The sequence below is a fragment of the Oryza sativa genome, chromosome 10 (assembly GCF_034140825.1).
Source record: "Oryza sativa Japonica Group chromosome 10, ASM3414082v1".
NCBI classification, from domain to species: domain Eukaryota; kingdom Viridiplantae; phylum Streptophyta; class Magnoliopsida; order Poales; family Poaceae; genus Oryza; species Oryza sativa.
Window position 1 is genome coordinate 19,373,683 of NC_089044.1, and position 14,978 is coordinate 19,388,660.

The following is a 14,978-nucleotide window of genomic DNA, read 5'->3' on the forward strand; positions in this document are numbered from 1 at the left end:
CCTGAGGTCTTGAGTATTTCAATATATTTATGACTTCCATAATCAACTATACAAAGATTGCTATATTTTTATATTAAGGTAGTATTCTCCGTGAAAATTGGCAGATCACATCCGACGAAAAATTAGGACTCCAATATTGCAAAATTCAGACCTTAAGATTTACTCTCTCCATCTATTTTTGATAGTCATATTTCATCTTGACACACAGACCAAGAATAAGTAATTCTACTTATCATACATTCAAACATGCTACTAGTCATTTTTCGTATACAAGCGATTCATTAGTATTTACATTTCTCGGTGTCCCTGTAGCCAATCTTGTGTGGAAAAATGGAGAGTCACGCATTAAATTCGAGAAATTCAAGGATAGATTGTTGGATTGAAATATGCCTATCAAAAATAAATTTTTCAGATTTAGAAATATGACTATCAAAAGTAGATGGAGGGAGTATTTCACAATTTGTGTTCCAACAACCCTAACTCCTCCTGTTACAGCGATCGATGGTGATCCAACTAGTTAGGATTTAAGGTCTTGGGTTAGGGTTGGCATGGGTTGGAGATGGGGAAGGAGAAAGAGATGGAAGATCACCGGACTTAGAGGGATGGCTATGGGAGTTGGCGCCCCGACGATAGACGGTGGACATGAACAACGAGGCACCAACAAAAACACCAAAGCCACGGAAATGGGAAGGAAGGTAGGTCAGCGTTGCCGGTAGGGGCAAAGCGAAGCTTGTGATTAGGAAGTGATGGCCAGTAGTGATGGGGAGCCGTAAGAGACAGGGAAGATTGCAGGGTAGGGGCACTCGCCACCGCCATCTTGGGAAAAAGAGGGGAGGGAGGAGGAGGTCGGTTGGGGGTGGGCTCACCTGCACCAGTGGCGCCTTTCGGCATTAGGGAAAACGAGGGGGTGAGTTGGGAAAGTATAGATAATAACTCAACATTAGGGAGGGAGAGAAGGTAGATTAGGGTTGAGAATAGTTGTACAAATTTCAAAGTGATCCAACGGTCCAGAATTTGAAATATTTCGGGGTTATTTTCTAGGGAATGTCATATAGGTATTCCCCTTTTTATATAACAAGGAAAACACAATACACGCATGGATGTACGAACATGTATAGCATAAGCTCAAGAGACGAAGGCTAACAACAAATCCCAGGGCAATTTTATTTTCAAAGAGGAAAAAACTAAATCCATAGTTACTGTGACCTCTTATTAGTTACTCCCTCCATCCCTAAATATTTGACACCGTTAACTTTTTTAAACATATTTGACCGTTCGTCTTATTCAAAAACATTTGTGAATATTATTAAAAAACTTGAGTAGTAGTAGTATATTTAACAATGAATCAAATGATGGAAAAGAATTAATAATTACTTAAAATTTTTGAATAAGACGAACGGTCAAACATGTTTAAAAAAATCAACGGCGTCAAATGTTTAGTAACAGAGGGAGTATTATTATTCCTAACTGAATTCTTTGAAATAGGTGAGACGATGAGAGCCATAAGGGACAATAGTACTTTTGGTCCAACCATATTTGTCCTCTCTCTGTTGCTGATTCATTCCTAATCATTGCCACCAACAAATCCCAGCAGTTCAACCATTAAGTTCTTTGAACACACACATTCCATACCATTGTGATTATCATGTGTTACAAGCAAGAAATGCTGAGGCTTGCACAAGTGAACTGTCAGCAACAAAAGCATACATGCATACACTCTCATACAGACCGGAACAAAGTACTATATGATCAATTATCCATCTTCCTTTCTTCAGATTACATAACCCAAACAGGAACAAGTGCAAACTGAATGTCTGTATTGTGCTGCTGAAAGCCTGAAACTGAACCAATTTCCATGCAGATTCCAGTTCTTCCAGCTGCCATTCTCAACTAGTATATCTTCTACCACATCGCATGAAAAATTGCTACCAATTTCAGATATGTACACTCCCAAAAACAACCAAATATGTCTATGTATACAGTATACACAACACATGAACTAATACATAAATATGAACAATCAGTGAGTACTGTCCCAGTTCTCTCAGTCCTCTAAATACAAAAGCCAGCCAGAGGGGAATAGAGGCCTCTAATTATTATAATATTATTATATTAGAGTGTATTTACACATAGTATAAGCAGATATTGAAAAGGAATAGGGCCTGCAATATTATAATGTTATTTTCTCTAAGTACCATATATATAGATAGAGCCACCAAGAGAAACCCAGTTCTCAATTTGCCCAGATTTCAAGGCGGTCAGGGCAGCTACGTTGTGAAACTAGTGGTGGAACAAGGGAAGGTGTCAGGATGGCACCTTCATGCATCTTACTTGCAAGTTGAGAGGATCAAATTGCAACTCTTCGCAGATATCTTGGAGGAACTCTGCCTTCTTTGGGGTCGCAGCCAACTCATTGTTAAAGAATTTAGTAGGTCTGAAATACTCGAGCCTTGACATCTGTGATGATTGCTTCTGCTTCGTACTTCGCCAGTCCAAATATATTCCTCAGTTGATTCAAAGCCGCAAGCTGCATTACCATAATCATGTAAAGGATTCGGTTAATATGATATCATGCTACCAAGGTAGAACAAATTGTTAGACGCAGCTGTCATAAAGCATGCATGCACCTAAGTATAAGCAGATCAACAGAAAAAACAAAATGTTGATGGTATGTGCTCAAGCAATCTTGGTCCGGATTGACTGCATTATTTACAAGTGTTTACAGTACTTGTTATTTCACAATCAACTGGGTAAAGTGTATTGAACTCTGTCTTTGGCATTCTCACAAAGCTGGACCAGTAAAATGATCTGGGCTCTATCATGAGAATCTCCATCTAGATACTGATCACCGATTTTCAACAAATAACGTAGATCTGAGCTGAACCAAGTTAAGACCAGACTAGTATCCATGTGCTAGTAGATTCAAGCCACTGAACTAATGCTTGACATAATTCACAATTGCGAAGGCCAGACTGTCTCAACTGCTGCTATGTTTTAAGGGTCGGTGAAATTGCAATGTTATGTTTCAACGCAGATGGTTAATTGAATTTGCCATCCGGCAGCCTCATTTCAGCTTGGCATCTCATAAGCAGCACCAGTAAACTGAAAAGATGGTATTATACATGAAATCACCTTGTCATCGTTAAGATGTCCATCTGAAAGTACCTCCATTGCATAGGCACTATAGAGCATCTTTAGATCCTCTACCCTCTTTTCATGATCACTGTCTCCACCTGTGCAAAGCAAAGCACAGGAGCCAGCATTAGAAAAGGGCCACCTCATTAACACATGAATTTCGAAATACTTTACCACTCTACCTAATGTAATAGGCCCAAGCCCGCGGACAAATCTTTCTTCTCCCGGGAAATTGCTCAGTACTGTAAGCATACCATTAAATGAAAGGATGCTTTTCACTTCTTCAACAACCTGTGTTCGGTTATTCCTGTAAAGATATGGTTTATGAAGCCAAATCCATTCATGTTATGAAATGTAGTGAATCTATATTCACATGGACAAGTTGTCCAAAAGTGCATTTCATACGTTGCTTTGGTACACGACTTACAAGTTGTTCAAGGCTGTTGAAATGTTTTCTTCAACTAACTTCTTTGCATGCTCCCTGAACATCTCAGAAGCAATCTGCAATAAATTTAAATAATAGAATATGCCGCTTAACAACGTAGTATGCCTATATGAATTCCATTCATCTTACATATCATATTTAAGATTTATGTGAATAATCAAATATAGAAAACTTTTTTGTTGTCCAAACGCCAGAGTCTGACATCTTGGCAAGCGTGCACACTTAGATATAAGTGGTATTTTCCCAAGTATTTATCAAAATGAACGAAAAAATGGGGAAAAGCAAATAAGCAGTAAAATTTTCAGAGGAAAAGTGTTACCTCATCAGAAAGTTTATATGCTAGTTGTGATCTCCTTACTTCAATTAATGTGCCTATGTCAAGACCTAGAGAAACAGAATATGTTGAGTTGAGATTTCTGTAGAAATGCAGTAAATAGTCTATCAAGTATAATTATACAAGCAGGAGATAACATTGCTATCTGCAGTTCTGCACTGCTCCAAGTCTCTGTTCAGACATAAATACTCTGTAACAGTGAATCTAGTATACATAATGACAGTTATGGATGGAACTAATGCCTTAAAAAGAGAAATATAAGTGTCTCAGTACCTCTCCCAATAGACTTGAGCAATGATGCATATAAACTCTTGGCACTTTCCCTCATAACATCGTCTATCTGCCGAAAACAACAATAATGTAACTAAATAAAATCTTATCATCAAACAAGATATAAACCCAAAAGAAGCTATGCACTAAAATATGAACAAAAGCACATGAGAAATATGTGAATGCGCATTTTGTACAGCTTGCAGGCAATCTGCATACTCATTGCTGATAAGGAAATTTTGTTCATGCCACTACAAAGTTTGCATAGGCTACTAACTAATGCCAGTAATAAGCAAGCACCGGTTTTTGTATTTGACACAAAATTAATTCCTTATTTCGTCTGCACCATCTTTGTGTGTATTGTTTTGCCAATACAGCTAACCAAAGTCTTAGTCAAACTTCTATCTCGCACCGACATAATTGACAAAGAGGCGTTATAGTCAGATGAAGTTCCTGCCATCACATGAACACACCCCTTCATCCAAATTTGGTGTTATTCATTTAATATTTCAAAAAACAATACCAAATTTTAATTTGTTGAAATTGTCACACTAAAAAATACTGACTCATTCAAATTGATGAAAATCATTCAATAATTCAATTCGTCTAAAATCTTGATAAAAAATAAATTATTTGTAAATTTGTAGATAAAAGCACCTAAGCTTTTAGAAGTCTGTAGTTTTGGTTATTTTGGTGCACTCTGAATTTTTTTACTGAAAGTTCCAACCCTTCGAGAGAAATGGTGAGAAAGGGCATCAAAAGAGAGGTAAAGGCTGACAAATTGGGCACACAATTTGATAGAGGCATTTTGGTCTTAGTAAGAAAATATGTGAAAGTCAAACGCCATAGTACTACAGTAGTAATGGTCAACTAGCAGGGTTTGATGATGATGGAAAAAATTAGATAAGCGCAAAATTTTGGAAAGCAAAAATGAAATGGTGTAATTTTGATGGCAAAAAACAGCATACTTTTCTAGTGGCAAGAACAAAGTTTTCCCCCAAGAGAGGTCTCCCCTTTCAAGTACATCTCCAGTATAAAACTCGAAAATCATTTTGTGCCCATGCAATTCAAAATTTTGCACCTTGACCAAGCCAGGACAAATTATAAATAACTTTCAAATTTATCGCATGCACATCCTTTCTTTTTTGGTTCTATCCAGCATGCAAAATGTTGAGCATTATTATTTTTTTTTTGGGGGTGGGGGGGGGGGTGGGGATAAAAGTTGTATCACATAATATTACATGCACCATATCCAGCATGCCACAGTGGGCCATGTATTTTTTTTTCATAGTTATAGCTGATAACTTTACAAATTGTAGATATTGAAATTAACCACAAGAAAATAATATTGGAGTAATTGTCATAATTCAGACTTCCATATTGTTATAAAATTTGCATTTAATTGCTAATAATGTTACAGTGGCAAGAGCAATGCTCTAAGTTGCATTTTTTGGGATTAAGTGGAGAATATTATTTGCCAATACATGTGACCTGATGCTGACCTTGACAGTGTAGGCTTTCGGCCAAAGCCATAACCCAACAACCATTACACTGAGAACAGCACAATAGTACAACATTATGCAAAGAGATTACTCAACATGCTAGAGGCCTTTAAGAATTGCAGTGGTAACAATGTCAGAGAATTTGTGCAACTAGACTTCAAATACCAGCATAGATGATTAAAACTCTCTAATGATCCCCTGCTTTCTCCATATGACGAGATCATGAAACAAAGAGATGATATGCACGGTTTAAACGAATGATGATTATTTTAATTAAGTACCTGAGATTCATGAACCCCGAAAAGACGTTTCCATGGAAGTAGGTATTCATATGCATCCCGAAACACAAGATTTGTTACAAATATAAGCTTTTCAAATGCCTGCCAAATATTTAAAATGGTTATCATCGGATCAATAGAAAATTCAAAGTACCCATGTATATATCACAGCACAACCACGTACCTGCTGTTGTCCTACACCAGCATTGCGATCAATGCGTTTAGCAATCTATTACAACAAGCGCAATGAAAGAAGTGAGGAGGAAGGGAAAACTGTGGAAATGTGAAAATGAAGACTAAAGTAGAAGAAATATCTGAGGCAGACAGTTAGAAATAAAAGGGCCTAGATCTTGGGGCACTACCTCCATGTGCACATTTGCAGCATCTATATCATTCAACCCAAGGGCCTTTTTAAACTTTATAATAGTCTCAACTTCAGTACCTTCAAGGTCTTCATATCCTGGATGAATTAATGAGAAAACAAACCTGGAATAAAATGGACATGAGAACAAGATGAGCAAATGCTTATATACTACAAGACCAAAAAAAAAAGGATCTGAACTAAAAACAGGACATGTTTAAGATTGATTTCTAGAAGGAAACATACATACCTGCCATACAAATCACAGAGCTCGGCCTTGAAGGTTGCATCCTCTGTGCTAACGCCGTATCTAAAAATAATTGATAGTAAAAGGATCATTTGACGGAGTAAGAGAGATACATTCAATATATGAATTCTAATTTTAATTTTATAGGTATGGCAATATGCATCTCATTTTATAAACAGAATTTTTAGCTCGCATTAGTAAAAAAAAAAAAATCCTCCTCCTCCTGATAATTATAGGTTGTTCAATTTGCATAAACAAGCTAGAACAAAATTTTACTAGCATTCTAACAGCAAATGGGAGTTTCAGAAGTAAACGAGTAAAAATAAAAAATCACACAACCAAATGCAGCAAGTATAGACGAGCAATCTGCAAATCCAACACTCACTTGCTCGCGATGGCCTCCACCTCGCTGCTCTCCAGCTTGGTGGGGTCGTCGGAGCCGGCGACGTAGTTGTGCAGCCCCGCCGCGGCGACCCCGGGCACGGCGGAGTTCACCGCCGCGGCGCCCGCGACGCTGACCGCCCCGAGCGCCGCCGCGCCCGCCACCGCCGTGGTCCGCGTGCCCCCCGCGCGGAGCCCGACCACGTACCCCGCCGCCGCCGCCGCGGCCACCACCGCCAGCTCCACCACCGCCCTCGCCACCGGCGGCAGCGCCTCCACCAGCGGCTGCACCCCCGCCAGCTCCCTCCTCCCCCCGAACACCTCCTCCCCCGACGACACCGCCGCGCACACCACCCCCACCCTCCTCCTCCTCCCCCGCAGCGACAGCAGCGACGACGATGCCGCCGCCGCCGCCGCGGCGGCGGCGGCGGCGCGAGGCGAGGGCTTCGCGGAGGCAAGCGAGAGCTCCATTGCTGTGCGCGCGCGCGGCGTGGCGTGGCGTGGCGTGGCGAGCGCGGCGGCGACGGCGCGCGAGAGGACTTAAACGGCTAAAGCCTCCTCCCGGTTTGATGGGTCAGTGTGTGGTTTTGTGATTTCTGAATTTTTGAGGAATTTGTCTCAAATTGGGTGGTTTTGAAATTTTACTGGTTCAGAAAATGGATTTGGGGATTTGGAACTCGAGGCCCAGGGAGGATTTGGGTTCTAACGTGTGTGCGTCTCGCAATTGGCGCCAAATCGATCGGATATATGTGTGTGTGAGAGTGTGGCTGTGGTAGCGTTTTGATTTTTGTGATTTTTCTCTGCTTTGTTCTTGCTCCGATATATACACTCTGAAAATTCAAGTCGTTTTCAGAATTTAGAGTATCTGCAGTATCTCTCCATTTTTCATGTGATTATGTGCTATCTGTGTCGTTGAAATATTATGGTGGCCAGTCAGTCTCTTTTCATGCTTCTAAAAAGGGGAAAAAATTCAGTTCAACTGACAAATTGTAGTGTTTGTGTCAGGCTGTCACCAGTGGTGGAGTTAGGAATTTAATCCCGTGAGGTCAATTAGTTTGTATTTAATTAGGGTCATTTATTTAAACATTTTAAATTTATACATGAAAATCAAGTGTTTTCTAAAAAACTGTGGGATCAGACGACCCCACAGAATATGTCTGAGATCCGCCACTGTGTATCAGTGTTGCAAAATGTACTGACCATGCTACCATATGATACTGGTAATAATATGGAAAACAAAATCATGTAGTCCTTGATGGAATTATAAATCATCAGAAAACCTAGATAAGATACCTGATACCTGTGTATGGTAACAGTTGCATGGTACTCGATACCTCTGATACCTGTTATTCGGTACCTGTGATTACTAGGACCTGATACCTGTGATATTCGTGTGAGAGAATAATTAATATGTCTATCCCATTGTAACGGATTCTGTTTTATAGCAGCCCTCGTAAATTATATATCAGATTTGATGTTGCATAACTGTACATGCGTCCAATGGTTTTAAGACCGTATCTAATGACGGTGTTCTACCACCAGTATTATAATTACTATGAATAAAATATGTTTTTTTAGAAACATATTATAAATGCAAGCACTTACAACGCCCGATCCATCAAATATAACCATCAACATGTGTCAATCACAAAGACATCAATTTACCATCTTGGCAGGCAAGTATATGTATGCTTATTAGATTATTAGCCGTAGCCAAAATCTAAATCTTAAATTTTAGTTTTGAAGGTTAGTGCATGTTTGGATTAATGTCCTACCAAAATTTTAGTAGTGCTAAATCTTAGGTAAGTTTTGGCACTACCAAAATTTTGGTAGGGTAGAGTTAAAAATACTCATTTGTATTGAAGTCAAAATATGCCTATAAGAGACAAGTATATGGGCAAAGTCAATTTTGTGGCATAAGCAGTATTTTAATAGAGATGTTTGATGTGCTACTCTACCAAAATTTTAGCAATCCAAACTGGCCCTTAAATCTGGATTTTAAAATTTAATATTGCAGTAATTTATACTTCTCTCGTTTCAGGTTATAAGACGCGTTTTGACTTTCGTCAAAGTCAAACAACTTTAAATTTGACTAAGTTTGTAGAAAAAAAGTAATAGCATTTTCAACCCAACACAAATTTATTATGAAAATATATTTAATTATTTATTTGATAAAACTAATTTAGTACTATAAATATTACTATATTTGTCTATAAACTTAGTCAAACTTGAAACAGTTTGACTTTTAAAAATCAAATATCTTATAACCTGAAATGGAGGGAGTATATTGGTCTATTTTTTACATGAGATGCCTCGGTTTTTGAACCATCGCAACTTAGATACGAAAGTTTTACCCATAAGTTAGATTTGTTCATTTGTTTCACAACTCATCAGTAATATAGCTAAAACCATCGTAGCCCATACTTATTACTGCCTCCGTCCCAGAATACTCGTCGCTTTAAGTTTTTTTTTTTTAACTTTTGATCTTTCGTCTTATTAAAAAAATTATAGAATTATTATTTATTTTGTTTGTGATTTGCTTTATTATCAAAAGTACTTTAAGTATGACTTCTATATTTTTATATTTGCACTAATTTTTTAAATAAGACGAATAGTCAAACGTTACAAGAAAAGGTCGAAGCGACTATTAGTTTGGGACGGAGGTAGTAAGCATTAGCCAATTCTGACCTCTAACTTCTGACATTATAATGCAAGTATGAAACACCTGCATGGCTGCATATCCTTCAACTGAAATATCCCCTCCGTCTAAAAAACCTAATCCTAACCTAATCCTAGAACCTAGACACATGTGTATCCAGATTTATTGTTAGGATTAGATTTTTTTTGGAACGGACCAGTACTCCTACAGATGCGAAGGCAGCGGCTTCAGGATTCTTAAGTCAGAATCCACATGTTAGCCTCCAAATAATTCAGCACCAAAGCTTCTAGTAGTAGTCATTCTGGGACCTGACACGAGGATGCAACTAATGCAAGTGCAACATCCTGCAGGCAAACCTCCAGCGCTTTCAAGCACGATCTCGCCATCTCAAAAGACTCGCCGCAAAATCGCAATACACAAGATCAGACAGCGATCTACGCCCTAATAATCTTCACACACACTGGGTTTAGCCTCTGAACACCCCACACTAATCACACACACACCCTTCCCCTGATCCCTGATGCTTCTCCGGAACCCGAAAGGGATGAAAAGATAGTGAGAAAGAGAAAAGAAAAGATAAAGATGTGAAAGATAAAGCCTGTGTGTTGTCTGAATGTCTCTGAATTCTTTTGGACCTCTTCTGATATCTCTGCTTATCCAGCCAGCTACTGCTAACTACTACTGCTACCAAAGTATGAGTTGGCTTCCATGTTACGGTGATGGCTTGTGGGGAGAGCAAAGCGTACCGTAACCTCCCAACGTGATCGTCACTCCATCGGTCGCCACGTGGCGTGGTCGCGGCCGTCCGATTGTCCTGCAACTGCCATCCTACGGTTGGTGCAGAGCTGCAGGATCAGTTGGGGAGTTGCACCCAAGTTGAATATCCTGATTAGTAGTAGTCTAGATTCAGCTTCAAGTGTTAACTCAACCAAGGATCACCAACCGAATAGTTGTGAATTGTACCTAAAAATCACCATCTGGTCAGAAATATTTAATGTTGTAGGATAAAATTCGATCAAACCTTTAATGTTTTCTTAAATCCTTAGTTTAAAACATCATGATTACTCCAAAATTCAGCTTTAGGTGGTGTTTGAATCTTCTGAAGATAAATATTAAGTGTTTTACATAAAACGAGATAGTAATAACATGTGATTAATTGAGTGTTAGTTATTACAAACTTGAAAATGGATCAATATGATATTTTAGAACAACTTTTATATAGAAAGTTTTTGCACGAAACACACTGTTTAGCAGTTTGAAAAACGTGCCACAAGTATGCAAAATTTTATCCTCTAGCCTTAGAAGAAACGAACAGGTTCTCAATTGTTAACTCAATTAAGAATAAAAAACCAAATAGTCACGAAAAGTTCTTTAAAAAATTGCAAAATACATTTTGTAAATATAATTGAAAATTAATGTTTTATATCCACATCCTCTGCCATACGGCACACAACCTACGTTTTGAATCTAGAAATTAATAGTGCAAAACCATATATTTTTGGATCATAAATTAAAAATAATAGTAAAAGGAAACGAGAATTGAACAAACTGATGAATCATCAGCAAGCACCAAACCTCTCATGTGCTATATATCTCAAAACAATTTGCATGACCACACATCTCATGTGGAAATATAGGTGAAAGAGTTGGAAGCTTCACCCAACTGAGCACTTCAGTTTCTTTGCAACTCTTCCGAGTCTCACCCTTCTTCTCCAAGGCTATCGGTTGAGCCGTCGTCAATGCAACCGCGACCAAACCGCCGATCGATCCATCGAGATGTTCACGTCGAATCCACCACCTAATCCGTAGCCTCATACCACCAAATCTCACTCCTCCTCCCTCCATGTATTCTTATCATGGTTTCTTCCTCCTCCCGCCTCTCCCCTCGCCGTCGCATTCTTCTTCTTCTCCTCCCGGCAAGCATCGTCCCGCCATTGTTGGGATCCATTTGTTTATTATGGTGTTTCTTGACGTGGTTTAGGGCTTCAAGAACGCCGCCATGATCGGGACAAGGTGTGAGACGACATGGGTTTGGGTGGTGATGGTGGTGGTGGTGATTCTTGCGGCGGCGATGGCGGCGGTGGTGGAGGGTGTGGGGTGGCCAGAGCCGGAGCTGGAGGCGTTGCGCGACGAGCGGGGCGGGCTGGTGGCGCTGCGGGACGCGCTGCGGTCGGGGAGGGACCTGCACTCGAACTGGACGGGGCCGCCGTGCCACGGCGGGCGGAGCCGGTGGTACGGCGTGGCGTGCGACGGCGACGGGCGGGTGGTCGGCGTGCAGCTCGACGGCGCGCAGCTCACGGGCGCGCTCCCCGCGGGGGCGCTCGCCGGCGTGGCGCGGCTGGAGACGCTGTCCCTGCGCGACAACGCCATCCACGGCGCGCTCCCGCGGCTCGACGCGCTGGCGCGGCTCCGCGTCGTGGACCTGTCGAGCAACCGGTTCTCGGGGCCCATCCCGCGCGGGTACGCGGCGGCGCTGGGTGAGCTCACGCGGCTCGAGCTCCAGGACAACCTGATCAATGGCACGCTGCCGGCGTTCGAGCAGGACGGGCTCGCCGTGTTCAACGTGTCGTACAACTTCCTCCAGGGCGAGGTGCCCGACACCCGCGCGCTCCGCCGGTTCCCCGCCACCGCGTTCGCCCACAACCTCAGGCTCTGCGGCGAGGTTGTGAGGACGGAGTGCCGCCGCGAGGGCTCGCCATTCGACGCCGCGCCGGCCGGCGGCGGCGGCAGCGGCAGCGATGGTGGTGATCGGGTCTTCGGGGCGCGCGACGCCGCCGCGCCGCCGGCGCGGTGGCGCAAGCCCATCCGGTTCAGGATAGCGAGGTGGAGCGTCGTGGTGATCGCGCTCATCGCCGCGCTGGTGCCGTTCGCCGCGGTGCTCATCTTCCTCCACCACAGCAAGAAGAGCCGGGTGGTTCGTCTCGGCGGCGGTCGCGCCGCCGCCGCCGCCACCGCAGGTAAGCACGCCACAAAACCCACTCCACTTCGCTCGCCGCCGCTTTCTTCTCGACGAGTCATTGACGGCGACGTGACCAGTGGCAGGTGACATCAAGGACAAGGCGGCGGAGCAAGCCGGCAAGAAGGTGAGCAGTGGCAGCGGCAACGGAAGCCGGAGCACGACGGAGTCCGGCAAGGGAGCGGCGGATCAGCTACAGTTCTTCCGGCCGGAGAAGGCGACCTTCAGCCTCGACGAGCTGTTCCGTTCGACGGCGGAGATGCTCGGCAAGGGCCGGCTAGGGATCACCTACCGCGTCGCCCTCCACGCCGGCGGCGGCGGCGGCGGCGGCGGCGGCCCGGTCGTCGTCGTCGTGAAGCGGCTGCGCAACATGGGGCACGTGCCACGCAAGGACTTCGCCCACACCATGCAGCTCCTCGGCAAGCTCCGCCATGAGAACGTCGTCGAGGTCGTCGCCTGCTACTTCTCCAAGGACGAGAAGCTCGTCGTCTACGACCACGTCCCCGGCCGCAGCCTCTTCCACCTCCTCCACGGTCAGTCCATGGCCATTCTTGATCGGAGTAGTGGCTGCCATGGCGACTGATCTGACGAAGAGTTTCGATTTTTGGAAGTGTGTGATTTTTTACCTCAAGACGATATCCTCTCGTTTTGTGTATGCAGCTTAAAAAATTATCAATTTTTTTTAAAAAAATTATGATATATCTTTTCGTAAATATATGAGTCAAAATTTAACTTGTACAATTTAAAAAATAATAATAAATTTGAACGTGAATTACGCGTTAGATTCATAATTAAATTTGTTATTTTTGTTTCTATTTATATAAGTTGAATTTGAATTTGCATGTGTTGTGGAGTGATAAATCACGTATAGATCTATCTTACTAAATTTTTTAAAATTTTCTGTGACTTTTTAAGAGACATATAAAAATAAAGGAATATCGGATCCTCGATTTTGCTGCAGAGAACAGAGGAGAGGGGAGGACGCCGCTGCCATGGCCGGCGAGGTTGGCGATAGCGAAGGGCGTGGCGCGGGGGCTGGCCTACCTGCACCAGACGCTGCCGCTCTTCCACCGGCCGCCGCACGGCGACCTCAAGTCGTCGAACGTGCTCGTCGTCTTCCCGGGGCCCGGCGGCCGCGGAGGCGGCGGCGGCGACGCGGTGCCGGTGGCCAAGCTGACTGACCACGGGTTCCACCCGCTGCTGCCGCACCACGCGCACCGCCTCGCGGCGGCCAAGTGCCCGGAGCTCGCGCGCGGGAGGCGGCGGCTCTCCTCCCGCGCCGACGTGTTCTGCCTCGGCCTCGTGCTGCTCGAGGTGGTCACCGGGAAGGTCCCCGTCGACGAGGACGGCGACCTGGCGGAGTGGGCGCGGCTGGCGCTGAGCCACGAGTGGTCGACGGACATCCTCGACGTGGAGATCGTCGCCGACCGGGGCCGCCACGGCGACATGCTGAGGCTCACCGAGGTCGCCCTGCTCTGCGCCGCCGTCGACCCCGAGCGCCGGCCCAAGGCGCACGACGTCGTCAGGATGATCGACGACATCGCCGCCGGCTCCGCCGCCGCCGCCGGAGACGGGGAGGCGACGGCGGGGCGAGAGCTCGCGCTGCGGTGAGCTCTGCACAGAATTTGCCGGGAGAAGTGTTGTATCCATTTGTAGCTGTGTTTGTGTCGATTTTAGGCCTCGTTTGGCATGGGCCAGAATTCTAGTTCAAATTTGAAGTTCATCTTGGGAAGGAGGATTTGGCCCATTTACAAAGGAGGCTTAATCTTTTCTTAATGTAAAGTTGAGATTGGGATTTGATCGGTTTTTAAATTGGCCCATTAGTCTTGTTAAACTTTTTCTGGGGGAAAAAAACTCAACTACCCAGAGGTGCCTATGTCTGTTCAAACGGAAGGTGTACAACTACTTTAGCTTGAGTACACTCCACTTATAAAAATCCTCTTTAATCTTAACAAACTAAAGTGCAAGCCATACAAACCATGCGTGATCCTTGCTGGAGAATGGAGATTCAATCCATGTGGCTCATACAAGACATTTCACAACATCGCAGACAAAAATTAAGCAACACGGGATGGCTAAATCCACGTCATTTAGTCCAATTTAAGCAATACTAATCCCTCCAAACCAGAAGAAGAAGAAGAAGAAGAAGAAGAAAGAATCAACAACTTAAAGCAAAACTAAACTTGCAAATCACCCAAACAACCCCCCCCCCCCCTAAAAAAAAAAGAACTCATCCATTTACCGGCTAATAAAACCAAATTAAAGCCAAAAATCCACATCATTACTTCAACCCCTTCCCATTTAATCACAAGACGAACCTAAGCACTTCCAAATCAAATCAATCAAAGCTCTTTTATGATTTTGTCTCATCGACCGCGAGCACAGCGTTGCCCATGCATCCTCCCATCCA

The 14,978-nt window shown here is 43.5% G+C and overlaps 2 protein-coding genes across 3 annotated transcripts; one reads left to right on the forward strand and one right to left on the reverse strand.

Moving 5' to 3' along the window:
• Positions 1–1,955: 1,955 nt before the first annotated feature.
• On the reverse strand, positions 1,956–7,515 carry LOC4348979 (protein TIC110, chloroplastic). Its single transcript, XM_015758666.3, has 11 exons — positions 6,958–7,515; positions 6,576–6,635; positions 6,327–6,450; positions 6,149–6,193; positions 5,968–6,066; positions 4,188–4,254; positions 3,900–3,964; positions 3,563–3,636; positions 3,318–3,442; positions 3,133–3,233; positions 1,956–2,527 (listed from the first exon to the last, which is right to left on the reverse strand). The coding sequence occupies exons 1-11, from the start codon at positions 7,422–7,424 to the stop codon at positions 2,426–2,428; spliced, it is 1,329 nt and encodes a 442-aa protein (XP_015614152.2). The 5' UTR covers positions 7,425–7,515; the 3' UTR covers positions 1,956–2,425.
• Positions 7,516–11,332: 3,817 nt separating this feature from the next.
• LOC9270872 (probable inactive receptor kinase At5g16590) lies at positions 11,333–14,388 on the forward strand. Of its 2 annotated transcripts, none has more exons than XM_066304698.1 (4): positions 11,333–11,471; positions 11,594–12,569; positions 12,649–13,101; positions 13,530–14,388. In XM_066304698.1, the coding sequence occupies exons 1-4, from the start codon at positions 11,469–11,471 to the stop codon at positions 14,177–14,179; spliced, it is 2,082 nt and encodes a 693-aa protein (XP_066160795.1). In that variant the 5' UTR covers positions 11,333–11,468; the 3' UTR covers positions 14,180–14,388. The 2 variants fall into 2 exon arrangements, with proteins under 2 accessions (XP_066160795.1, XP_066160796.1); XM_066304699.1 differs by having other exon boundaries at positions 12,655–13,101.
• The last annotated feature ends 590 nt before the right edge of the window (positions 14,389–14,978 follow it).